This window comes from Gigantopelta aegis, chromosome 3 (assembly GCF_016097555.1).
Source record: "Gigantopelta aegis isolate Gae_Host chromosome 3, Gae_host_genome, whole genome shotgun sequence".
In the NCBI taxonomy this organism is placed as follows: Eukaryota; Metazoa; Mollusca; class Gastropoda; order Neomphalida; family Peltospiridae; genus Gigantopelta; species Gigantopelta aegis.
The window spans coordinates 28,266,901-28,294,673 of NC_054701.1; the positions used below are offsets into that span (position 1 = coordinate 28,266,901).

Below are 27,773 nucleotides of genomic sequence, written 5' to 3' on the forward strand. Positions count from 1 at the left end.
TTTTGGACTGGTAATTGACGTCTAGTCTTTCGTCACCAGTTTAGGCATAGTAGCACGTGTGTTGTGTTATTTTTCAAAATGTAAAATGCTCTTGTTCGCAACAAAATGAACAAAATCGCTCGTAAAGTAACAAAAGGTATTGCCCAACGATGGGTACAGGGACAAGGTAAAAGCAAAGAGTTGTAAGGATATATAATGCTTAGCATTTCGTTTTAAACACCAATAGTGGCAGTATGGATGATTCATTTGATTGGATCTGTTTTGTTCTAAACATTAAAATTCCGTTGTAATGATCGCCTATCGAGTCGGTTCGCCCTAAAAGTGAGTTCCCCCATCTCGAAATATGTGTATTATACATTTCCAGACGTAGTTTGTAGATTTTGTTGTTCATTGTTCTAATTGCAATTGCATGAATGTGGGAATAGAAACTTGTTTAGTTGTTACCGGCGTCGTGGCAGGCCATCGGTCTACAGGCTGGTAGGTACTGGGTTCGGATCCCATTCGAGGCATGGGATTTTTAATCGAGATACCGACTCCAAACCCTGAGTGAGTGCTCCGCAAGGCTCAATGGGTAGGTGTAAACCACTTGCACCGACCAGTGATCTATAACTGGTTCAACAAAGGCCATGGTTTGTGCTATCCTACCTATCCAAAATCTGTGTGGTCCGTAACCATATATCTGATGCCATATAACTGTAAATAAAATGTGTCTAGTGCATCGTTAAATAAAATATTTCTTTCTTTCTTTCTTTCCATCCCACAGACAGGGTACAAATACCACGACCTTTGATATACCAGTCATGGTGCACTGGCTGGAACGATTATTATTACATGAAATTATTTGGTCAAATTAAAATTTGTCAATTGTTTTTGAAATCGCAATTGGCAAATTTGGAGTGTGAGAACTAGCCTTGTGAAAGTCAATTCAAATGTCTGAGTGAGCTGAGGTATATTCCATTAATTAGTTCTTTATTAGAGTTAAACTTGTTTAATTACAGAAAGATTAAAATTGTTTATTTTCAGGGATTGACAAAACATTAATTGAAGATTATGACAAAACACTGAAAGGTCTTTTCTTGGATGGAGTATCTAACATCTCCAACACCAAATTACGAGAAGAACTGCAAGACCATGTTTATTCATACTTGAAATACTTGAAAAGGTGTTGTTCTGTCATACTAGTCTACTAGATTAATTATATTAAATATTGATCCTGTAAGTGCCATTCAACAATTAGGTTACGACGTGGGGCAGTGAGTGTTGCTCAAGAGTTATGTGACGTTTTGAAACAGAGTTCATACGTGTCCTTAAATTCCTTGAAAATCCTTGAATTTTGGGAAGCTGTTTTCCAGTACTTGAAAGCCCTGGAAAATTAAGATTTTTGCACTTTGTCCAAAAAAAATTGAAAATATGTTGTCAAGTTTCAAAACAGATGACTGCTAACATTTTCTGACCTTATTTTTCCGTTCCTATAATCACTATTTGAACATTTGATCTGACCCCAAGTCAGAATCCGATCCCTGACATTTTCCGAACTTTCTTTTCGTGTTCCTATATTCACAGTTCGAACATTTGAACTGGTCACAAGTCAGGCATGTTACGAAATGTTTTTATACTTGTGAACAGGGGCCTCATTCATAAATGTCTCTTAGGCTCTGCTAGATAACAAAGCATCCTCATTGCAAGTCTTTGGCATTGCACTGCAAGATCGCAAAGTTGCGAGAGTTTTGCAAATTAGGCCCTAGATCCTCTACCTCAGTATCAACAGTATAGTTTTATTAATTATTATTAAACCATCTAAATTATATATGTTGTGTGCCATTATTTACTTAAAATCCATACATGACTATATATGTTTTTATTTAAATATTATTACTTATGTTTTAAACTGCCATGTTCTTTGTATTATTCATATATAAAGAAACAAAGAATTGAATTAATAATCATTGAGGGTTGTTAATAATTATAATATTTCCATATAAAATACTTCTTCTAGTAATAAAATTTAAACAAAACAGTTGTATGTTTTATTAAAAATGTGCTATTAAGTAGTTGATACTGTGCCATTATGTTAAAATTGAAGTATCAATTAGTATTTTTTTGCATTCCTGAAATGAATGGCTGAGGATTAATAATGCTTAACTGGTCACAGCACATGGCGCTGTGAGAAACAATAGCCTGGTTTACGGATGTATGATGTATCTGAAGTATGTCAACATTAGATTACTACATGTATTTAATCTCGTCACAGCAGAAACTGGCATGAGTATTAACATTTGTTGGTCGATTTTGATAATAATAGTATCTTGTTTTTAATGAAACATACATCTGTTTTGTTTAATTTTTATTACTGGAAATAGTATTTTATATTAAAATATTACGATTAGAACCAAGTATAAAATTTGGAATTTTGTCGATTGCACTCAAAAACTGGCAAAACGTTACGAAATGTACTGATAAATGTTCAATTCACCAATTTTTATCAAACTTCGCCTCTTTCTTCTGGGAAGGGAGATATCACTTTTCCTACTTTTTCAATTCTAGATTAGGGCCTGAAATAAAAAAAAAGATTAATTGTCATGAAGAACATTATTTATGTTTTTGTATTTTTCAGATGCATTGCTAAATGTGGCTGTGATGCATCTAAGTGTCCATCAGTACAGGAAGGCCAATCATCATCTAATGGAAGTAAGCCACTTGTTGCCGAACAAGATAGTCGTAAACTTTGTAAGTGATTGACACCATTAACTTATAGCAGAAGTAATAACTGATGTACATGTGCCTCAGACTGGATTGGTTAGGTCTCCAATATGGTCTAGGTGTACATAACTCAGACAGGTAACCGGATTGGTTAGGTCTCCAATATGGTCGAGGTGTACATAACTCAGACAGGTAACCGGATTGGTTAGGTCTCCAATATGGTCTAGGTGTACATAACTTGACAGGTAACTGGATTGGTTAGGTCTCCAATATGGTCTAGGTGTTAGTAACTCAGACAGGTAACCGCATTGGTTAGGTCTCCAATATGGTCTAGGTGTACATAAACTCGGACAGGTAACCGGATTGGTTAGGTCTCCATAACTCGACAGGTAACCGGATTGGTTAGGTCTCCATAACTCGACAGGTAACCGGATTGGTTAGGTCTCCAATATGGTCTAGGTGTTAGTAACTCAGACAGGTAACGGCATTGGTTAGGTCTCCAATATGGTCTAGGTGTACATAAACTCGACAGGTAACCGGATTGGTTAGGTCTCCAATATGGTCTAGGTGTTAGTAACTCAGACAGGTAACCGCATTGGTTAGGTCTCCAATATGGTCTAGGTGTACATAAACTCGACAGGTAACCGGATTGGTTAGGTCTCCAATATGGTCTAGGTGTTAGTAACTTAGACAGGTAACCGGATTGGTTAGGTCTCCAATATGGTCTAGGTGTACATAAACTCGACAGGTAACCGGATTGGTTAGGTCTCCAATATGGTCTAGGTGTTAGTAACTCAGACAGGTAACCGGATTGGTTAGGTCTCCAATATGTCTAGGTGTACATGAATTCGGTTCAAAACGGTAGAATTGGATTCACTTCTCCAATAATGTAATGATTATGCTTTAAAAAATGGTGTAAATGTAGCTCAGAATAGTTAAAAGTAAAACTGGATTATGTTCTTCAATATAATCATCCTCGGTCTTTACCCAAGTTAGCATGTTAGTAGTGGGTTAGTTTATTTACATTTTCTTATTAAATGAAACAGAAGTTACTGTTATGAGTTAACTCGCTGTTAGTACTCAATGTATATGTTTTAACGGGTTGACTGTATAAATAGATGTTCTGCAATTAAAAGTGCTATTAGATAATTAAAAAAATATATAAAAAATTGATATTGTGTAGAACAGAGTTTTTAATACAATTCAGAGTTCGACAAATCCGCTAGCCCGACGCCCGTGGCTAGTGGTTTTTAAGTTCGGGCTAGTGAGAAACGCAAAACCACTAGCCCCTGCGGGCTAGTGGTTTCCCCCCTCGTTATCGCTCGATCGTGGGTTTTTTGTTTTCTTTCATTCTTTTTCTCTCGGCTGAAATTTCGTTTAATAAATTTGATTGTGACGTTTGTCATCGAATAATATCAACAACGCAATGAGTATATAATAATAATCCACTTGAGCTAGGTCTGCAAACTGCAGTAACATGCTATCTCTACATCGTCACAGTTACAGCATGCATTGTTTACCTTTCCCTTTCAAGTTTCTGGCACAGGAAATAAAGTCTAATGACATGCGTGTTTTGATTGGTTAGACACGTCACGTGGTCGTTAATCTCGCACATGTTTTAGGCTAAGAACTTGGAAATCATCAATCGCGACGACAGATTAATCTCAATCAAGTAAACCCCAGCCATGCTTTGAATTTCAGTGTTTGTTTTATTTACCTATTGTTTTTTAATTTAACACTTCGCTAACATGTGGTTATCGGCAATCAGGAAAACAATTTACTTTAATGGTAACCGCATATGCAATGACTCGGCTTGGCCTATTACGTGTAGCGGTTTGGATAAAACGTCATAGCTGCCGATAAAAACAAAAACGGGACAATGACGATGGATCACACTTGACAAAAGACAAAACGTACGACACGACAAAAAACTGAAAGTTACAACATGATTTAAGTGTTTGTTTTATTTTACTGTTATACTCGTTAAATGTGTAATGTTACAAAAATTATATAAAAATCCAGTTATAATTGATCAGGAATTTGGGCTAGTGCTTTATCTTGGTGGGCTAGTGGTTTTCACAAACCCACTAGCCCTTTGGCTAGTGACTTTTCAAAATATTTGTCATACTCTGTACAATTGAATGCATGTGGATATTTATTATTAAATATTTAAACAGTACAATGTTATTTAATTTAACTGCACATTATAGGTGTTACAGCACTGATGAAGACACTTAAGACGGTACCGACTGACAACATTGATCAACTTGTGCAGACTTTTGATGATGGAATGGTGAGTAATATACAATTAGCAGAAAAATAAATAACATTTTATAAAGGTATGGATTATAGTGCTACTAACCTAGTAAATATTTCAGTTATGTAACAGAAAAATCTTACACTTGAATGTGCTCTTTTCAATTGACAGTTTGTGCATAAATTTGTAATACGGTGAGTGATTTGTAATAAGGTGAGTGATTTCTTTTAAAAAATTTAATATTTTCTTTTTTCGGCCAAAACAATAATTATGTAGTTTGTCTCTTGTCAGACCATAGTTCCAAAACTGATGCAGAGATACAAGTTTTTTTTAAAATAACAACTTTTTGGGGAAAAGCATGGATTGGACAGAAAAGTGATATATTTTGTGGGTTTTTTTTGGTCCTAATCTTCCATGATTTCTCTCATTTGCCTTAGTACCGTAACCCAGCTTTAATGACTTGAATTTGTTCCCAAATGACCGTATTTAAGTTGAGGCAGCATGCCATTATTTCTGGAATAGATGGTGCTGTTATAACTACTGTAGTACTTTTTTTTTTAAATTGATGCGCAGGGTAAAATTTAACACCCTTGCTGACCAAAGACCAGTAATATATTTGGTTTGGTCTAATGGTGATTTCACTTAGTTTCTGTTTTATTGCTAATTCAGTAATGCGTGGTTATATGCCGTTGTTTGAACTGTGGTTCCTTCAAATTGTCAAATAAGGATGGAAGCTGAATTTAGTTAATCATTTTTAATGTGTATTTAATTACCGTATTTGACCGGAAATAAGCCCAGGGGGCCAAGACCACTCATTGTGAGCTTAGCATGGGGTGGGCTTATTCCCAGACAAGGGGCCAGTTTTGTTAAAAAAAAACATTAATAATAATAATTAAAATAAATAATAATACTAGTAATTAAATTAACTAATAATAATTAAATTAACTAGGAAGAAAACAAAAAACGTTCAGTAGCACATCTATTGATTAGTGTTATTGTTATTAATAAATAATAATTGTTTATTAATTAAATTGTTTTTTTTTTTACTAGTATCTAATTATCAGAAACACACCTTCTATGTTATAATTACTTAAGTGCTGTTTATTTACATCCAAAATTTAATGCCGAGAAGACTTAAAACAACAGCAATTAACAACAAACTCAATAGCGTATACACATGTTTCTGACACAGGCAGCCAGCTAACACTAAAAAGAATTGTCAATCTAGGTCATTGTTCTTAGCCAATCAGAATAAGGTATTTGCCTAATTAGCATTAACTGCGGACCCAGTGTGGTGGTAAAAATAGACATTGGTTTTAGTTCAGACTTGGGCTTGTGTACTTCAAAGAAATACTGCATGCATGAAATTGAAAACAATGTTACACACTGTTACTGTTAGACTGCTAAATCTCACTGGTGGTAAAATATTGTGTTACATTTGTGTTTAATTATCTGCAGGAGGTATGACCTTTTAAATGAACTTTGAACAAACTTACAATTTCGTGTTATTTATAAGGTGACAAAGTTGGGGGTGGGCTTATTTACGAATGAGGGCCTAATTTCTTAAATGCTATCAAAACGGAGGGGGGCTTATTCAAAGACATGGGCTAATTTCCGGTCAAGTACGGTATTATTATTTTTCTTTGATCTTAAATATGTTTTAAGAATGTCAATTTTAGAAAGAAGAATAGAAAGACGAATGTGATACCCAAATATAATGTGCACTTGTTTCATTTTATTTTAGACACTGTTGTCAGAAGAAAAACATGGGCTTTCCTGGTTAACTCTCTTTGACAGGCTTATTGTGGTTTCAGACAAACAGGGAATCAGGAAATTATTGAACATATATTTAAGGTAAAGTTTATTTTAAAATAAAGACTGTATTCTTTTAAATTATTGTTTGGCCTAAAATAATAAAACCATGATGATTTTATAATCCGACCTGTGATTGCTTTTGATAGCACATTGCTATTTTAAGTAATAATTACAATGAATTATTTTTTTTAATCACCCTTTGCCAAGAAGAATATTAAAGTTCTGTACATTGACCTAAGACTTCTTTTAAGAAAATATATTTTATTATTGTGTTTGTGAACTTGTTTACTCTAATCTACATGTCTAGTAATTTTATTCACTATGTGTATCAATTCACACTGTATATATGTCTTTTTATTTGGTGCTTTAAATTGTTCTTTTACAGCAAACTTGCTCCTGAAGTCGATAAATGTCTAAATGATCATAAGATCAAAAGGTAAATGTATGATTCTTCCATAAAAGTAAAGAAATATTTTGGTGATTTCTTTAGGATTTTGACATCAAACTAGTACATCATAGAAAAGTACACGATTTGTTGTGTTATGTTGTAGTAGCAGTGGATTTCGTATATGTGTTAACTCTTGGTTTCATTACAATATTCTTTTCCTTTACAGGGATATACCCTAGTTTTTAAACACTAAGGTATATATTTTACTATTAGAGCCGTTTTTGATAACTGAAATCATACTTTACTTAGATTATATTTGTTTAGATTATCGATTTTGGTACATTCGAAGTGTTTTTTGTTATCCTGGTGTTTTTAATGTCACAAAATGCATTTCTCATATTTGTAAAAGTGCACGTGCGTCTGAGAAGTAACAGTTATGGAGTCGACCTTTAGTCTTTTTTAGAGGGTATTTCACCATTTCAAAGTCACAGTTTCATGTTTCACTCAATTGTAACTTTATCCAGATGTATTACAGGTTTGTAGATTAACTAAACTTAGTGTTAATTTTCACGGGTTGAAACTAGGGTCTGTCCCTTTAATGATATTCTACAGTCCATGTGTAAAGGATCCCCATAAATTAACATAACAGTAATTACTATATAATAATAAGGCTGTTTCAATTTTGAAACGTCACCAGTTCACTAAATGTGTAGAATTTTTTTTTGTGGGTTTTTGTAAGTCTATGAAAAAAGTGTCCTTTTTGATAGTGGAATGATGTGAGCAAGAATTTAGTGAACACCTGAAATTAACTTTTTTTTAATTTAGATATTGATTAACAGTGATTAGGTTTTATCTTTTTAAATCTCTCTACTTGGTCTTCTATCCAGTTTGGTAGCTTTACCAAATAATACTTAAATTGTGGGGTTTTGTTTTTTTACATTGTTTGGCTAATTAATATTATTGACATGTTTTTCAGAGCCCAAAAATTACATGATAATCTGAAGTGTTGTTTTACAGTTCTCATGACAAGACGTATTCAGGTAAAGTTGACCATTTTAAAACTTAGCTTACAATCAGTCAAGCTGACTACAAATAGATGATTCATTATCCATTCATGAAGGATTAAAATATGTTGCTTTCTTTTCACAAATGACCTGTCTCACAGGCAGAGAACCTTAAAGACAATATATCAAAGATCCTAATGATTTTCATTCCAATTTAGCAGCCAGTTCCCCTGTCATCCTCGTCTCCCAATATATACCGACGTCCAAAAGAAACTTTATTATGGGAAGTATCATGAAATTCAACATCTAAACATCACAATGCACTTTTGAGATATGCGAAGTGTTTGTAAGATGGTTTCTAAATTGGTTTTCTTTTTGTTTAGCAACAATATTTATCAAATTATTCAAATTTTATGTACCAGTATGTAAAGTTTCTTTTGGACTTGAGTCTATTCATGTACCAATCCACTAAAGGTTAGGAAGAAACTTTCTCTAGTTCTTAATGATCCCCCAGATGGCCAAAGAGCATGTATTGTTCAATACCAAAGTGCACAGATATCTGAAATCTGATGTGATATTAAATCTTGCTCGTAAAAGTTGATGCGAGTTGTTTTTATTTGTTAATAGTTTGCTTAAAATGTTTTTTGTTTTTTTTTAAAGAAACATGACCACAACCAATGTTTTTTAATATCTATAATACATGCTGTCCAATGTTCTTTTTTATTTTGTAGAATTTGCAAGAAAACAAGACTGCAAGAGCAAAAATAAAAGACTTAATAGCATCTCTTATGTCGTTATACCTTGATCTCGGTTCTCTTATTAATGGGTAAGTCATTAGTTTTAATGATATTATTTGGTAATAATACATTTACTGGTTTTGTTAATGTTATTGTCGTTCAACTGATAATTGGGATCTATTGTATATATATTTCTGTTATTGTTTGTTTTTTCCTCATAAATATACTGAAGAAATAATGAATCATTTATGTATAACATCACTAAGACTAACAAAATTATACATTCATTAAAAAGATTCAAGTATTTTCATATAAACATAAATGCAAGTCATCGGTTTGGGTGTTCATTATATTTCAATGTAATGTGGTCATTTGGTTTACCATGAAGCGCATAAACCATTTCTATAGACATTACCTGTCCTCAAACAAGTGCACCTCCCCCCCACGCAAGTGGTCTGGTCCGAACATCCCAACAGCCAATGGGATGGCCTAAATTCTTCTACTGCATACTGCTCTCTAGTTCCGGTCACATGACTGTAACTTCCTTCTTTTTCTCTTCGCTAAAGGGTCTGGACGTCCTTTTGCTTGGCTCTGTTTGGAGTCAACTTTTATAAGACCTTTGGTTTTGTATTAGTGTTTGGGTGAAATGTTTTTCACCTTCGTTTTCATTAGCTTTCGTATGTTCTTTTCGCGTATTTCACTTGACTTCCAAGCGTTTAATTACATGAAATGTTGTTTATATTGCCGGTTGTCGTGTCGGACGCCATTTGCAAAATGGCGTCTGTGTTGACTGGCTTTGTGTTTGGGTGAAATGTTTTTCACCTTAATTTTCGTTAGCTTTCGTTAGCTTTCATATGTCTTTCGCGTATTTCGCTTGACTTGCCAAGTGTTAATTACATGAAATGTTGTTATATCGCCGGTTGTCGTGTCGGACGCCATTTGCAAAATGGCGTCTTTATTTACCGGCTTTGTATTTGTGTTATGGTTGGTTTTTCTTTCTTTTCACAGATTGAAAAATTACTATTATCATATCTGATAATGTTCAGGCGACTAGTTCGAGCGTGTTACGCTGGAAGAAGTTAGCCGGCGGCGACCCAGGTTGTCGTGTTCGTGTGGCCTCACTTCTAGATGCGACCTTTGTGCGGGCTTGTCTGATGTCGAGTTCGCGGCTTACCTGAAGGTGGTGTCAGCGAGGACCAAGAAGGTGGAATCTTCGAGGACCAAGGAGGTGGAATCTTCGCCTTCGATTGCTGACTCCGTGGCGGAAGAGTTACGTTCAATTCTACCGACCATGCTGGAAGAAACAATGGCGTCAATGGCGACCTTACCTAAATCGGCGAGTTCGGGGTCAGGTCCGGTTCCATTCCCCTCTTCAGGGGGTGCGGCTTCTTCAGCTCCACCGTTACTTAAGACTTCGGATGACAGGCCTGCGGTCTCTACGCAGCCCTCTAAGAAGCCGGCTCATTCAGATAGACGCTCCACGGATTCCAAGGCTCACCGATCTTCGGCGGGGAAGTCCCCTTCGGCGCATCGGAGCCGGGACCGTAGCCGTTCCACATGACCTGTATGGCTCCCTACGGGTTCCATAGATCGTCAGCGCCAACCTTCAGTTGATGTGGCTTCCAAGGCCTCCGAGGGCTAGACGGGACCATCCACGGTCCGGTTTAACCAGCGGCTTCCATTACGGTACATCGATTGGCCTGTGCTCGAGTTCTACGAGACTTTGGTGATGAAGCGCCTGCGGCATCTGTCATTGAAGAGCCCGACTCTACGGACCATATGACTATGAGGGATTGCTTGGCGGCTGTCTACGACATGTTGCCGTCCTTGCCACATCCAACGACGATGTGGTCATCCGTTCCTTGGTATCCACACGGGACCGCCCACGGTCCGGTTCTCCGGTATCTCCATCGGGCCATGACCAGAGCGACTGGCCTGTTCACGGGTGCTACGTGACTTTCTGATGATGTATCGGTTCATGCGGTGCTGGAAGATCTGGATGCGGCGGACCACTTGTCACTGAGGGATTGTCTGGCTGTCATATCTGATATGCTACCGCCGCTGGCCCATCCACCGGTTTCAGCCAAGAAGGGTCCGGGTTCGATGATCGCCACGGAGGTTCCACCGGCAGATATCGGCATTCGATCGTTGGCTGCCACAGGCCCCCGTCGGTTTACACGGCTACCAGTAACTGGCCCGTGCGTATCGTTGTTCCAGCAAGCAGACGGAGCCCTGTAACGAATTGGAAAATTGCGTCATCGGCTCACCGTTCGGTACCGTCGTCCCGTGATCGATCGAAGTGGTGCAGTGTCCAGGGTTCCACCGGCTCCTGCCGGTCCGTGTACATCGTACCGTCCACACCAGTCGGCAGCTGATTCGGCGTTCAGGGTTACACCGGCTCCTGACGGGACCGTCCACGGTCCGTGTTTCCGATGCAGCCAGTACATTGGATCGAAGTGCCTGTGCCAGGTTACTGACCGATTTTCCAGATGATGCGTCGGCACCTTCCGTTATAGAAGATCCGGACGCAGTGACCCACATGGCTGTGACTGTTTGTCTCGCTGCGGTGTATATGCTTTCGTCACTTCACAGTCCACTCGCACCATTCTAGAAGGTTTCCGTTTGAGGACTGATCCGATGTCGGTTTACTTGAGTAGACTTCGTTTGTGCCGTTCCCCATTCGTCACAACGAACGTATCCCGTCTTCAACCTATCCTTCAACGGTGTGACGCCGGCCTTGGATGACGCTGTTTCCGGCGGGACCAGACGTCTTCCTAGAACTTACAGATTGGCACGTCCTGTCGATGGCTTCAGTTCAGCGTACATGTTGTACATGGCGACCATAACTCCTCATGTGCAGGATGCCAGAGGATATGCCTTGTTCTAGCCGTCGACTTTGATGTTGGTCTACCTTATATCTTCCGTGACGTCGATGTGCACTACGATTGCACACTATCGTCAACCGACTTGCCTGAAGCGATCCATTCTTGACTTTCAGCACAAGCCGGTAATCTTGGCAGACCTGTGGTCTACATACGGCTCTTTGCCGTGAAGGGGTCGACGTTACAAGCGTTCCGGGTTGGTGACGAAGAAAGTCTACTGGTCCGGTCACTTGTGTTGAGATCCCGTGCACCGATATTCTCTTGTTCGAGGAAGGTTCAGCGACATTCGGCAGATCGTTCTCTATATCCGGTGGCGATGCAAGACAGTCGCTACTTCCGCTGGTTCCGGAAGTTATCCAGTTGCCATCACGTGGTACGGGGGTTTTACCGTCACCGTTTTCCTATGGTTCATTGCGGCTTATCAACTCACTGACGTTTACTGTTGTTACCGCCAGAGTTCGTGACCGATGCTGTCTAGATGGTCTCTGCTGCTGTTTCGCACCGGGTGGTGTGACGGCCGTGGATTTTAGCCGGTTGCTGTTTTGCGTTGCTTCACTTCCAGGTATATCGGGCATGTAGCGTAGCGAGTTGCTACGCTGTCTTGGCTCTTGCCTGTATCACGGGGTCGCTGTTTCCGATGTCTTGATTCCTGAATCACTCTATTACTGTTTCATGAAGTATCATTGCAAGAGTAATTTTGACGTCGGCGCAACATTTTATGCTTAGAGGTCGCGGTATCCAGTTTGTTTCTGAATCCATGCATTCAGTACAATAACGCAGATTTGCTGATCCGGTTACCAGTCGCCTTGCAGTCCAGTCCCTGTTGGTGGCTGTGGTTTCCAGATGAAGCCGATCTACACATCAACCTGTTGGAGATGTTGTCAGTTACGTCATCTTTCATTGGCGAGAGATGCTGTCAGGCGCCTCTCTCATGGTAGCCACAGACAGTACTACCGCGGTGGCTTATATCAACCGTCAGGGCGGAACCCACTCCAGCAGTCTGCTGCAGTTGACTTATCGTCTCTACAAGCTGGTTGACGAGATTCCGTTGCAACTTCGGGCTCGCCATATTCCAGGGGTTTCCAATGTACTAGTCGACACACTGTCTCGGCCGTCGTCTCCACAGCCGACGGAATGGATGCTCCATCCCGAAGCGTTTCGATGGGTGTGCGACAGACTTTGGACACCAAACATCGATCTCTTCGCCACACGATTCAACCATCAGCTGAGGGTTTACGTGTCTCCGGTGCTGGATCCCGAAGCTCTGGATCTCGACGCCTTGGCCATCAGCTGGGAACAGATGGACGCGTACGCTTTTCCTCCACGAATCCTCCTTCCAAGGGTGCTTCAGAGGTTTCAGCTGTACCATTGTCGCCTGTTACTCATTGCTCCAATGTGGCCATCCAGGATGTGGTATCCAGATCTAATACGTCTTGCCGATCCACATCCTTTACCGCTGCCAGACTGGGATCATCTGTTGCTGCATCCCACGTCAAGACTATACCATCCACGTCCGCAGTTGTTCCAACTGCACGCGTGGACTTTATCGCCAAGAGTTTGAGAAAGAAAGGTTTTTCTTCACAGTCTACGGCGGCCATTTTGAAAGCGCACAGATCATCTACTACTAACGTCAGATGGCTTTGCTTTCACCGAGGGTGTTTCCGGCAAAACCTCAAACCTCAGACGATCCAGATACTTCGTCTTGCTGGGTTTTTTGGCTGTATCTGCGGACCACTTTACGATTAAAGGGGTCTACCATCGCTGGGTACGTTTCGGTCATCGCTACTGTTCGTGATGTCGCTACTGGAACGAAGTTATCGGGTATTCCTGAGATCCATAAGATGATCAAAGGGTTTCGCCTTGATGATCAAGTACACCGGTTTCGGCCACCAAGATGGGACCTGAATCTGGTGTTACGAGTGTTATCGACCGCACCTTATGAGCCGATCGAATCCTCTTCCCTGCAAGACTTGATGCGGAAGACGGTGTTTTTACTCGGTTTTGCCACGGCTGCCCGTGTCTCAGAACTCCATGCTCTTGATGTAGACTTGGTACGTTTTCACCAAGATCGGCGTGCAGTCAACTTGGGGTTACTCATGAACTTTGTTGCAAAGAATCAGTTACCAGACCAAGCGCCTCGTTCGTATGTTGTGCAGGCCCTCTCCTCTATCGTTGGTCCGGCGGACGTTGAGGACTTGGCGTTGTGCCCTGTCAGAGCCCTGCACCAGTACATCGAGAGGACCAGATCTTTTCGACAACATCGCAAAAGACTTTTCCTTTCCTGTAACCAGAGTCGGTTGAGGGACCTTACCAAGAACACGGTGGCCACCTGGATCCGGTCTTCTATCCTGACCGCCTATCAGAAGGAGGGTTTACCTGCTCCGTCTGCTTCTAATCCGCATGAACTCCGTGCCTTGGCTGCCACGATGTCCCTGCACTGCAACACACCCATTCAGCACATTATCACTGGTTGGTTCTGGGCTACGGACTCCATCTTCGCCAACTATTATCTGAGGGATGTCACCACAGAAGACGTTGAGGGGTTCCATCATCTGGGTCCGGTTGTTGCTGCACAGACTCTGTTGAATACAAGCCGTCCTCGTCGCCGTTGATGTCTGTCTGATTCTGGGCTGCATACCGAGATGTCCATCGAATAGACAGATGAGGATTGCTTAGACTTTTGTTCTTTTGCACAGTTCACGTACTGGTGCCGGAACTTTTGTCTCGATAACCTTTACCCTGCACTGCATGTGGTTATTGGTTGTCGTTATTGAACTAACAGATCTTTGGTGTACTAGACAGAAAACACTCGGGGGTCTTGTTTTGTTCAATGTTCTGACGGATGCACCTCATTAGGTTGTCGCTTGTTATTGAAAAACTATAACACTTCAATACGTGAGGGTTACCTAACACCTGCATCCCTGGTGGCTACGTCTTCCCACCCTGTCAGAACCAGCATGAGATGTGGCTTCCGCCTCCTGGTCCATGTGTTCTAGGAGCCGTACCTGCCACTGCTGACGGATGCCACCATTCTGGTTGTTGTTACTAACATCACCTGCATTGGTCTGTGACGGGCATCCCTAGGATGAGGGCTTACCAAGGTTGGCCTTATTCTTCCACTAGTCAGCCTCTTTCCGGTTGGGGAGTTATCACAAGCATCTACGGATCTCGGCACCCACCACCATCTGTTGAATGCTGCACTTGTTTGAGGACAGGTAATGTCTATAGAAATGGAGAAAACTTGAGTGTTTTCTCTTTTATAGATACATTACCTGTCCTCAAGATTCATCCCGCCCGGGCCTCCCCGCTTCCTGTTCTCCGTGCGATGCGCTCAGGGAAAAAGAAGGAAGTTACAGTCATGTGACCGGAACTAGAGAGCAGTATGCAGTAGAAGAATTTAGGCCATCCCATTGGCTGTTGGGATGTTCGGACCAGACCACTTGCGTGGGGGGGAGGTGCACTTGTTTGAGGACAGGTAATGTATCTATAAAAGAGAAAACACTCAAGTTTTCTCCAATCTAGTGGGCGTTTTTCTGCTCAGTCTGGAAGAACTCCTCGGCCCTGATAATGGTAGTCTGTACTTGATGTACATTTTTCTCGTTTACTAAATAAGTCTATTAATCAAAAGGCAGTTCCATATCAGAAGTAGATTAAGATTATGAAACAACTGTTCTTGTTAAACCAGAGACGAAACAGACAAGGAGACGGTTGGGTTTATGAGCTACATTCTGACAGAGTTTGGAGCCAGCTGTCATGATGTGTTACTTCAGCAGACGGCAGATTCATCATCACCTGTCATTGTTCAGTTTGCTGGGTAAGATTTTAAATGTTTTTCAAGGTCGTTATCTTGTCCTGAAAACAAGATAAATAACTAAATCTCATTATTAAATCAGAGTATTATATTTGTTCAAGGAGATCACATTCTTTTGGTGTTGGCCGTGTTTGTTCCGATAATGTTTTTATTTTTTTATTTATACAAATTTGATGTGTTTTGTTCTGAATGATAGGTACTTTTAAAACATTTAGTTATTTTGATAGATTGATTCTGAATGGAATGACGGTATGGTGTGAAATCCAGTTTTATGATATCCTTTGTGGTTTGTGGAATTAATTGTCATTTAGATTCATGTTTAGACTATTTTTAGGGTAAACTGTCATAACTTTTTTTTTTTTACAGATATTGCCTTAAAACTGTTCCAGTTTTGAATGACTGTGCCCAGTATCTCCGCTACATTTTGTGTGTTTCAAAGTTCAAAAAACAACATCCATTAATATTTGAGGTAATATTCAATATTTTCCATGACACAAAACTCACAGAAAATTCTAACAAATTGGATATAATTATATGTCATTTCTATCTTAAAAGAATCAATACAGTTTGTAATTTTATCTTGAATGAAGAGTACTCATTATTAAATAATTTATAATATAAAATAGTAATAGACATGTTGTTTTCATTAAGAAGACAACATTGTATTTTAGACCTAATGATTCAAAGTAACATGTTGATAGCATATGGTGTCTGACATGGTTTTTTGTTGTATTCCAGAAAGCTAGAAGTGTTCGTGCTCCCTTAAACTTCCTAGACTGGTTGGGTTATCAGAACAGTGAATTAACTGCGCAAATGCCGGATGATAGAAAGTTCAAAGGTCGTCAGATCACAAACTTCTTGCTGACCGAGTCTTCTGAAGAGCTAAACTCTCAGTTGTTAGATGCAAGTCTATTTATTTAACACATTTAATAGTTTCATCATACTGTATTTATTTAACAAATTTAATGGTTTCATCATACTGTGTTTAACAAATTTAATGGTTTCATCATACTGTGTTTATTTAACAAATTTAATGGTTTCATCATACTGTTGTTATATACTGACATGAGATATAGGTAATGTATTTTACGATGGCGGAAACGTTTGTGTATAACTCAGGCAGTAAGTTTTCATGTTGAGCTCCAGTTTTTACAAACTATAAGTTCAAGATGAATAAAACTTGGTTTGTAGTAGCATATATATGTAATATGACTGCCAAAACTGGCATCTGTCGGGACTGTTGAAATATGGCAGTTTAGACAGCTTGCCGGTTGTGTTTTGGCCCGTGCCTGCTGAAACCACTGGTGCAGTAACGTTTTCAGGTTTTGAAACTGCATTTGTTACGCGTTTCCTGTCGCCGGATATGTTGTCCTCGTATAGTTGCCAGTAGTGCTCACTACGATTTAGTATGTCAGAGACCGTCTGTCTGCCGATCTTGTAATTATCTGCTAAATCCTTATGCCGTAACACATGATTTGATTTAAATTCTTCAATTAACTTGACTTTTGTTTTGAAGGATAATTTAATGCGCTGTCATTTTTTTTCGTCATTCAGCCATGATAAAAGCATGAATAAAAGTGAAAAGCTTTAGCATTCATATTTATGCACGGTATATTTTTGACAGTGTCAACTCAACACAATTGTAAAACTTAACCACTTTCGTACGTACACACACTGACACTAATCTGGTTGATCTAACAGTGTAACTAATGACAAGAGCAGTGACCATGTCGTTCATTTAGCTATCAGAGTGGATCGGTGATGTGGCCGTTAATTAACAGTTTTGTTTGAGCAGGCATCAAACCAACGCTGTTAGGATGCTGGTGTGGACAGAGTTAATCACACCAAAACCGGCATCTTTGTTCTTGATTTGGCATTCGATATCCGGAATAGACAGATGCCGGATTAGGCAAAAGTTAAGTCATAATAAATTAATGGTCGCTGGACGGAGCCATGAAACTGCCGGTTTACACAGAAATCCGGTTTAGACAAATACCGGTTTTGGCAGAGTCCACTGTAGTTGTATCTATGCATTTTCATCTTGATGCATGTTAAAAAATATTTTTTAATTTAGGAAATTAAAATTTTAATTGTTTTTTAATTCTTTATATTTTATTATATATTTTTTTAACTTGCATTGAGCCAAACATCTGTGGATGCAGCTATGAGCAACACTAAATGCATTTATAGTTGTTAAGACATTTGATTCCACTGAATTTTTGTTTAATTTGGACACAAAAATATATTGTTCTTTTCCATGTAAATCAAAGTTGTATAAATTTAATTCCGCATTTTATTTAATTAGCATTTGCATTATTGTGATTGGTAAATGGGATGCTTTTTGTAAATTAATGTGTTATATCCATGCCCATGCCAAGACAAATAAATTAATACAGAAGAAACATGTTTCTCTTTCAGGTTTTAACTGTAGACATTTACAGTGTTCCGGAACACACTCAGAAAGATGAAGCAGGAAAAGCATTACAAACTACAAGTTTAATATCATACATTGACACACAGGTATTATTAATATTTACAAACCATTACAAATGTTTGGTCCTGATATTCTGTTGTTGGTCAGGTGATCCTATATTCCTTGTTGGAAGGGCCAAACCATAGTGGGCATATTAAGTATTCATGAAAAGAGAAAACACTTCAAAGTTTTCTTCATTTCTTTTTATACGCAACCTGACCTCTACCTTAGGGGAGCATTTAATAGTGTGGAGGTGGGCCCACATTTCAGAGTTGAAATAAACACTTCATACATCCCAGTATGCTAAGATTTTTATTAAGAATAGTCATGTATATTTGATTACTATTTTTTTATTATCTATAAGGAAGATGTAACATAATAAATGTATGTCCTATATGATGCTAGTGTATGCTGCCCCAGTCTGATTTTATTCATGACTGACTGGTATTATTCTGAAGAACATATGTATATGAAAAATATATCGGGTGTCCCCAGAAAACAGTAACCCTACTGAATATGGAACTGTATGGGGACTGTAGCCTTGATATTTTATACACATTACTATATTGGATAATTTCCACCTTGAGTGAAATTTGTAGGCTCGTAGGTCAGATATTGTTAAAATAGCAGCATATTCAAAATTGTAAGAAATGTGACACTCATTGTACTTACTTCCCTCCTGTCAGGCATGCCATTTTTTGTCTTACAATTTTAAATCTGTTACTATTTTTAAAATATTGTTTACTGAAGGAGGCAACTATCCATACAGTAATTGGTGTGAAATAACAAAGTTACAGTCCACATAACATTAAAATAATTCCATATTCAGTAGGGTTATACAGATTTTTGGCCACCACTGGCAAATCATAACACTGGTCTGCTACAGGAGTTTCTTCAGTACCAAGTTTTGTGATAAATAATATCATTTGACCGTCTTAGTCTTTGTTGTACAAAACTGTCCTTTCTCCTATTTTCTAACTTTTTGGGTTGATATTGAACTGTCTTAATGTTGTACAATTACTAGAATTTTCAGCAAAATTAGCTACTTTAATTTTCAGATGATGCTGACAAAAATGTACTAGATACCAATTGAAGTAATTGTATCTATTGAATTGGTGGCAGTTTAAATGTCAAATTCTAACTTCATATGTCATATTAGTTTCAAATCGATGTTAATAATTAATTTTTATTCACAGCCTGCTGTTGGTGAGAGCTTAGAGAAGGATTTTATGGAGACTTCCTTTTTTGTGGACAGAAAAGGCAAAAAGACCGCTGAAAAGGTAATATTTAATGAATTAACATATGTAATGATGTAAGGTTCCAGGTCACTACCAGTTGTGGTATTACTTGTACACTCTTTACTTTTTAGAAGACAATTTGATATCTGTCTGTTAATCGAAGGATCTAATCATATTTCAATGCATTTAGGTCTAAACATATCAAATACCCAGAAAGTTTAGTTTGTATATGGTGGCATTGGAATAGGTAATACGTATAGATTTGCTGATTAAGCAAGTGTTTTATTACATGGCTTTTCCTTTTGTTTAATTTATTCCTTCTGCCATCTGTACACTAATGTTTAATGACATGAAACCTGTTTGAAAGTATATGTTAAAGCTTGAGTTTAACTAAAAATATTTACTGTCCCAAATGATGTTAAAGCTTACCGCCCCAGTCTGATTCAATTCATGATTGACTGGTATTATTCTGAGGGACACGTCAAGCATCAAATTTAAATTGATAGAACTTATTATTTGCATTATCTATATAATAGAAATAATCATAATTAAAAAACAGTAATGTTGAATTGTATTGGGTCACATTCAGTGGGTAAGTGCCACAAAATCAAAAGTACATATAAGACATCTTAGTAACTAATACTGTCAACTGGATTAGTATTGCAATGTGGGGAGTTTTTTCTTCTCGCAAATATGCACCTTAGGGTATGTTTAAGACATGCAAATTTTGTGAATGACTGACATCACCTTAAACAAATTGTAACCTGGAAAATAATGCATGAGTGTAAATTTTGCAATTAATGATATAGGGCACAAATGATACAAATTTATGCACAGGCATCCCCCCTCCCCCGAGTTAGTTACTAGTTATTCCAGTTTGACAATTCTACTTTCTACTGTACTTAGAAGCTATAGTTTATTTGGTAACGGCAGGGTTTTTTTTCATTCTCCGGATCAAGTGACATAAATATTTTGTATGTTAGACACCCAATATCCAGGCCTTTATTCAGAAGTTCAGTCCATTTATTATTAATAAATGTGTTCAGTCCATAAATAGATAATAGTACAAAAATGCTTTTCAGGGGTGGGAATTCTATTCGGATCAACTGTTTCCTTGTATTTTAATCGTCCTTTCCTCCAAAATGTGTCAGATTTTAACCTAGGATTTCATGAAGCATTAATTTTTATTTGGCCAGCTGAAATTTAAATTTGTCGTCAGATGTTTTGAATAAAATCACCAAATTACTAATAAGTAATAATGTGCTTTGGTCCATATTGTACATTCTTTACATGTATGTCCTGATGATGATTGAATATACCGCCCCAGTCTGATTATTTATGAAGGACTGGTACATTTCTGAAGGACAGATTTCAAATCTCATTTGATAAAACTCAATTCTAAATCATTTGCAGTGGGTTGGGTTGAAAACCCCCTCTGTTGACCTATTTTCTGATTGGGTTTTTCGCATCTCAACCAGTGTCACACAACTGGTATATCAAAGGCTGTGGTATGTGCATTCCTGTCTGCACGTAAGTTCATATAAAAGATCCTTTGTTTTAATGGAAAAGTATATAGCAGATTGCCTCTGAAGACTGTCAAATTACCAAATGTTTGGCATCCAATAGCTGTTGATTAATTAATCAATGTTCTCTAGTGGGGTTAAATACACACAGAATTCAACTTTAATGCAGTTTTTTGCTACACAAGTGGCTGGTTTTGGGTATCGTGTCTTGACCTAGTGACACAAATACCATATAGAATGTTAAACATCTAACACCTGCTGATTAAACATGATGTTCGGATTACAAATATCCCTTTAATTAAATATTAGAAATGTAAAGTTCCACAAGGTGTTTAAACAAGATAATTAAATACAACACTAAGCTAGTTAGAACCAGACACCCCCTTCCCTCCAGGGCCCCGTTTCACGAAGCAATCTTAGCCCTAAGATCACCCTAAGTATATAACTACCGTATGCACTTACGGTGATCTTAGTGCCACGATCGCTTCGTGGAGCGGAGCCCTGAACCCTCGGTATTCAAGTACATTTTATTTTTTATTTTTTTCCCCACAGATGATGGGAATTGACAAGGATCAGGAGTCTGAGAGTATAGCTGCCTTGTCTTTAACTGAACAGCCAAGTGAAGGCTATGATCATGACAATACAGATGATATGGAAGTATACGAAGTTGATTTGACATCTTTAATACCAGAAGCTGGGCAGATTACAGATTCTTCAACACCGCAGATGCAAAGCAAAACTGAAAAAGGAAAGAAGTCTTCCAAAAAGCAAAAAGGCCAGAAAAATGTTTCACCAGTGAAAAAGATGGAACAGGTATCGGATGTGAGTAAACATGGGATGAGTGGAAATTACATTTAGAAAATGAAATTTAATGACAATGTTAAAATTTAATGTCAATTTTTGTCATGGGATTGTTGCATTTTTGGCTGGTGTTTGGCAAACTGAAACTTAAAGTTGTTTATAAGAGAACATCTGTTTTGCTTCATGAAGTAGTACTTCAGTTTAAGTTGGTTTTTAAGCTTTAAAGATCTTTACTGTTTGTATTGCAGATTGTCTTTAAAGTTAAAGGTATTTTCTCTTTTATGAATACTACATCTGTCCGCACGGGTTTATACCCTCCCAAGCCTCCCTCAGTCCCTGCTTCCAATTCTCAAAAAAAAGAAGGAAGTTACAGTCACATGAACAGGAAGGACGCCGCAGTAGAAGAATTTTAGGCCATCCCAATGGCTGTTGGGATGTTTGAACTAGGGCCTTAATTCACAAAGGTCTCTTAGACTCTGCTAAACAACAAAGCATCCTCTTTGTAAGTCTTTTAGCATTGCACTGTGAGATTGCAAAGTCCCCAGACTACTTTCCTTAGGGGACTATGCATTTGTTTTGAGGACAGGTGAAGTATTCATAAAAGAGAAAACACCTAAAGTTTTCTTCAGTTTTTCTGGTCTGGTAACAGCATGTAGAATAATACACAGATCAGAATCTGATCAATTACCTGCTAACAACCAACATTTCATGTACAGGGCTTTTCAATTATGGTAGACACACTCCCATAGCTAGTGATATTCATTGTTGGGTTAGTAAATGACTACTATTGCCATGCCCGACGGCTAGTAAAAAAAAGTTCTTAAATGCATTTAAGTCTATTTTGTAAATATGAATGTTCTGCCGCCACCCCTAACACAATATTAGTGTTTTGAAGCTCTATCTCCCTCTTTAGTTGACATATCTGATTATTACTATTAGTAAAATAGTATTTACTTAATTAAAGTAGGGCTATTGAAGTTTTGATTATGGGTAGTTAATTTTTAAATTACTGATCCCATGACTAGTGGATTTTATAAAAATTCGAGAAGCCCTGTTATATTAATGGTTCTTATAAAATTAGTAGTCCTGAATGACACTAAATGTAACCCTAATAAGGCCTGTCCTATATGATGATTGAATTTACCGCCCCAGTCTGATTTTATTCATGACTGACTGGACAGAAATAAGTCATTTTAGTGCTGAACTTCAATTGTATTTCTCGTAATTTTATGATTCTGTATAAACCTTAAACTATAGATGTCAGTTTTAAATAATAAAAAAAAGAGCAAAATTCCAAAAATGACTCTACATTTTGAAAATATGAATAGTTAATTTACCTGATGTAATAATTAATGAATAAATCATAGAACTGTTTAATAGGTCAACCTACTAAAACTATACTTTCATGTTTATATCCATACTTTCATGTTTATATCCACTGAAGGTTTAAGTATGTCCTTATTGATGACCACTTCCAACATGTCGTTTGTGATTGAGATAGTTTGATAAGAATTTAGGTACTTTCAACCCCTGCAATTAAGAAAATATCTATGACAAAAAAACATGCCATTGAAAAAAACCCTCAATATAGTCCAAGGTAAGAAAGTACTGTGGAGAATTAAAAACTGCACAGCATTGTCGATAGCCGTGGGCAGTTGCAGGGGTTGTACTACTTACATAAGCCTGTTACTAGCCCATAGATAGACATTAAAAACTGCACAGCATTGTCGATAGCCGTGGGCAGTTGCAGGGTTGTACTACTTACATAAGCCTGTTACTAGCCCATAGATAGACATATAAGATGATCAGTCCACCTTTCTGTGTTCAGCTATTCATCTTTATACTGTATAGTGTAGGAACTGAGAGCTAGGCTCATATCTGTCGAGTTTAAGTGAGTGTAATGTGAGTAAATTATCTTCCACAGTTGACAGATGATCAGACGGATCTTGAGGTGGCCGAGAAGACTGCTGCCATGTCATTATTGTCCGAACAGACCACCAAAACCTCTAGCCATGACGACCATGCCTATATGGAAGTGGATCTTACATCAGAAAGTGACCAAGCAGATGAGTCAATAATTAAAAAAGTAAAAAAGTCCTCAAGAAAGAAAACTAATAAAAGTGCTGATGCAGTGAGAGTCGACTTCAGCACAGACGGAGATGACATCAGAATTTTGTCAAAACATTCATCTCTCAAAACGAAGCAATTGATGAAAAAGGTTGGTAATAATTGTGACAAGGAGTCTTTTGAATGTTAAAGGGACTGTACAGCGTTTACTGTCGTTGTAAGATGTTTCTTACTGACAAAAGCCTGTATCACAAGTAAAATTACATGTTAATTACAGACACATCTTGTATACACACACGGATTTTGTAAACAAAAAAATGCATTTCATATATAAGTTTTGACATTAAAAATGTTATGTCTGTTGGAAATATCAGGGCTAACTCTGAGTAAGGAAAAAATGGAGCCAAATTATCCATTAAATTAAAAAAATTGCAGTACTCAACAATTATTTTCTAAACAAATGTTAATTATTACATGAAATTTTTTCACCAAATTAAAAAAAAAATTGCCAACTGCTTTAAAAATTCATAATTGGCGAATTTGGCGAGTGACAGAGCTGCCCTGAATATGACAAGTTTTAGTCAGTGATTTAAATGTGAGAGGCTCAAACCTTAAACTATGCTGAGATAAACTTAGTTTGTGACGATGATGTCAGAAACAATTTCACGTGCAAAAACAGATTTTGAGCAGAGATAAATCTGAATAAAGCAAAAAATGCAGAGTTCAGTTGATTGTGATATCACATACATGTGTCAAGGTTCAGTTTGTAAACTAACAAGCTTTATCCCATAAACAAAACAATGTATATGTAAGTTTTTATAACTGAAATTGACTAAATCTGTCCTATGTGATGATTTAATACCGCCCCAGTCTGATTTTATTCATGACTGATTGGTACATGTAGTCTGAAGGACATGTATACAAGTTTTTTTTTAACATAGCTACAATAATTAAATTTCCATTAAATTCATTAAATTCATTAAAATTTAACATCATCCTATTGGTCCAGCCAAAGCATTGCAAGTTTGTTAATTTCTTGATGAATGTAAAAATAACACCTCGTAACATCACTTTATACTGGTACTTTGTGTTATTTAGTGTTATTGTTAATTTCTTGATGAATGTAAAAATAACACCTCGTAACATCACTTTATACTGGTACTTTGTGTTATTTAGTGTTATTGTTAATTTCTTGATGAATGTAAAAATAACACCTCGTAACATCACTTTATACTGGTACTTTGTGTTATTTAGTGTTATTGTTTATGAACCAAAACAATAATTCAAAATAAAATAAGAAGTTTTTATTAAGTATGTTTGAAATTGAATTATAAGGATTATCTGTTATTTCATCTCAGTATGAAAAAAAAAAAATCATCTTCAATCTTTTGTGTGAATGATGAGAAATTATAGACAATCTTTAAATGATAATAAAACCACTCAATTTTTTTTTTTTTAATTCAACAGTAAATTGTTAATAAAATGCTCGAGTGTCATGTAAAGATAGTTCTCTACTAGCATGTTTAAAATTCAATTTATAACGGACTGATAAGAATGACAATTATCACTGTCATTACTGCATTTTTTCTTAGTAAATCCTTTTTAACTCTGTAGCTCTTAGAAGTTGACCCTTAGACATTCCCAAAATAATATGCAACAATACATAATCCAGTAAGTAGGAAATTACAGAAACTGCTAGATCCCCTCCCCCTCCAAATAATAGTTAAATCTGTCGCTATGTGATGATTTAATACCGCCCCAGTCTGATTTTATTCATGACTGATTGGTACATGTAGTCTGAATGACAGATAACAAAATCAGATAAGTAGTTAACACAGTAGTTATTGTCCCCTACCGATCCATCTGGATGGGACTATAGGTTTCATCTCCGTCCTGTCAGTATGTCTGTCCGTCCATCCATCTGTCCCACATATAGTTATCGGGGTGGTTTTTTCACAATGCATTGAGATATTGAGCTGAAATTTTGTAAATAGCTTTATCATGTACTGTTACAGATTATGTTTAACTTCATGGTGATTTACAAATTTTTGACAGTTATGGCCCTTGAAGTAAGGAGATACAAAACTTATTTCTCTGGATGTTTTTTTTTTTTTTTACAATGCCTTGAGATATTGACTGAAATTTTTTCACAGAGTTATGGCCCTTGAATTTAGGAGATACGAAAATGTGTTGGGCCCGATAGGGAACATGTATTACTTTAGCAGTATTCTCAGAATGCATGTTTTCTATAAAATATTAATAAATGTAAAGGTATTAAGTCCCTGCCCCCAAAAAACAAACAAACCTGGTTCTTGCCATCGAGAACAGTGCTTGACTGGGCTGTTTCTTGTTCCAACCAATGCACCAAGACTGTATTATGCACTATCCTGTCTGGAATGCTTTATATAAATTTATAATAAAAGATCTCTTGCTGCTAATCTAAAAGAATATCCCATTACATGGTGGCAGTGGGTTTTCTCCCTCATTATCTGTGTGATCCTTAACCATATTACCGATGACATATAACATTAATTAAAATGTGTTGAGTGCATCATTAAATAAAAGATTCCTTCTTTCTTTCATTCTTAGTAAATTCATTTTATATTTGTTGTTTCTGTCCAGACATTCCCAAAATAACTCTGCAACAATACATGATCCAGTAAACCCACCCCACCCCCAACACACACACACACACACACACACACCAAATAATTGTTAAATCTGTCGCTATGTGATGATTTAATACCGCCCCAGTCTGATTTTATTCATGACTGATTGGTACATATAGTCTGAATGACAGATAACAAAATAAGATTAAGTAGTTACCACAGTTACATGTGGTAGGGACAGCATTTATTTTATGTGAAATATTTATGTATGTAAAAGATATTAACTCTACCTTCTACCCTTAAAAAACTCCACATTGTTTGGCATTAATGGGTTTCCTCTCTCAGTATCTGTGTGGTCCTTAAACATGTATCCGATACCGTATAACCATAATTAAAATGTGTTAATTACCGGTAAATAAAATATTCCTTCCTTCCTTCTTTCTTTAAGTAAATCCCTTTTAAATTTGTTGTTCCAGTCCAGAGATTGAGTTTAGACATTCCCCAAATAGATATTCAACACTACCTGGAAATGACAGAAAATACTATAATCCCCCCTCCCTCCCTACACACATGCACACAAACACACCACCTACTAATTGTTAAATCTGTCCTATGTGATTTAATAAAAATATTAATAAATGTAAAAGGTATTAACTCTCTCTCTCTCTCTCTTCCCCCCCCCCCCCCAACCCAACCCAACCCAACATTATTGTATGGCAGTAGTGGTTTCCTCTCTCAGTATCTGTGTGGTCCGGTGCCATATAACCGTAATTAAAGTGTGTTCAATGCATCATTAAATAAAATATTCATTCGTTTCCTCCTCCTTTCTTTCTTAGTAAATCCATTTTAAATTTGTTGTTCCTGTCCAGAGGTTGACTTTAGACATTCCCAAAATAAATAAGCAACACCAGTGTTCTCGCTGGGTGAAAATTAAAGGAGGTCGGCACCACACCCTTCAAAAAAAACAATAAACGTAGAGCAAAAAAAAAAGAGAAAAAAGGGGGGAGTAGTTTGGTTATCATATTGTTGTGTGTTGGTAGACTTTGAGAAAAGACATACTCCTTATTTTGCCTACAAAAAAGTGCAAAGGGATTTATAAAAAAAACTCGTCTTTTAACTGAACCGAAGATGATATCGGTCTGACATTCACGGGCAGTTCCGGTTTTTTTTAATAAAGATTCCAAGATATACGAAAAACAATAAAGATGTTTGTAAAGTGATCTCCTAATGTCAGATACATTTTTGTTATTTACATCTTCATCGAATGAATCGATCGCTGTGATAAAATATCGCCAGCTGATAAAAAGTAGTTTCGTTTTTGTAAAGGCGGTGTATACATTATTTGGCACTCAAGATAAATTATTTTAATGATAAACACTACCACTTCCGTTGTTTTTATAAGCGTTCATATCCCCTCAAAATCAAAAGTTTACAATATTTTATAAAGATCTGCTTAATAAACAGAATA

The 27,773-nt window shown here is 37.4% G+C and overlaps 1 protein-coding gene and 5 non-coding genes across 7 annotated transcripts in view; all 6 read left to right on the forward strand.

The window, feature by feature from the left end:
- The first annotated feature begins 39 nt into the window (after positions 1–39).
- The window catches only part of LOC121367827 (serine-rich adhesin for platelets-like), a 43,733-nt gene continuing 15,999 nt past the window's right edge, over positions 40–27,773 (forward strand). Inside the window, exons 1-15 of one of the 2 annotated variants that reach the window (XM_041492215.1) lie at positions 40–166; positions 1,024–1,162; positions 2,615–2,727; positions 4,911–4,993; positions 6,702–6,811; positions 7,158–7,208; positions 8,137–8,200; positions 8,896–8,990; positions 15,469–15,597; positions 15,961–16,063; positions 16,333–16,497; positions 18,013–18,114; positions 19,264–19,347; positions 21,381–21,650; positions 23,554–23,847. In XM_041492215.1, the coding sequence (XP_041348149.1) occupies positions 106–166; positions 1,024–1,162; positions 2,615–2,727; positions 4,911–4,993; positions 6,702–6,811; positions 7,158–7,208; positions 8,137–8,200; positions 8,896–8,990; positions 15,469–15,597; positions 15,961–16,063; positions 16,333–16,497; positions 18,013–18,114; positions 19,264–19,347; positions 21,381–21,650; positions 23,554–23,847 (1,863 nt within the window). In that variant the 5' untranslated portion in view covers positions 40–105. The remainder of the gene's footprint in view (positions 167–1,023; positions 1,163–2,614; positions 2,728–4,910; positions 4,994–6,701; positions 6,812–7,157; positions 7,209–8,136; positions 8,201–8,895; positions 8,991–15,468; positions 15,598–15,960; positions 16,064–16,332; positions 16,498–18,012; positions 18,115–19,263; positions 19,348–21,380; positions 21,651–23,553; positions 23,848–27,773) is intronic. The other variant, XM_041492216.1, reaches the window with a different exon arrangement.
- On the forward strand, positions 19,711–19,782 carry LOC121369543. The gene has a single exon (XR_005957647.1). It is a non-coding gene; the product is annotated as a small nucleolar RNA SNORD31 (small nucleolar RNA).
- LOC121369535 lies at positions 20,601–20,672 on the forward strand. The gene has a single exon (XR_005957639.1). It is a non-coding gene; the product is annotated as a small nucleolar RNA SNORD31 (small nucleolar RNA).
- On the forward strand, positions 24,537–24,610 carry LOC121369534. Its single transcript, XR_005957638.1, has one exon. It is a non-coding gene; the product is annotated as a small nucleolar RNA SNORD31 (small nucleolar RNA).
- Positions 25,428–25,502, forward strand: LOC121369542. Its single transcript, XR_005957646.1, has one exon. It is a non-coding gene; the product is annotated as a small nucleolar RNA SNORD31 (small nucleolar RNA).
- On the forward strand, positions 26,420–26,494 carry LOC121369541. The gene has a single exon (XR_005957645.1). It is a non-coding gene; the product is annotated as a small nucleolar RNA SNORD31 (small nucleolar RNA).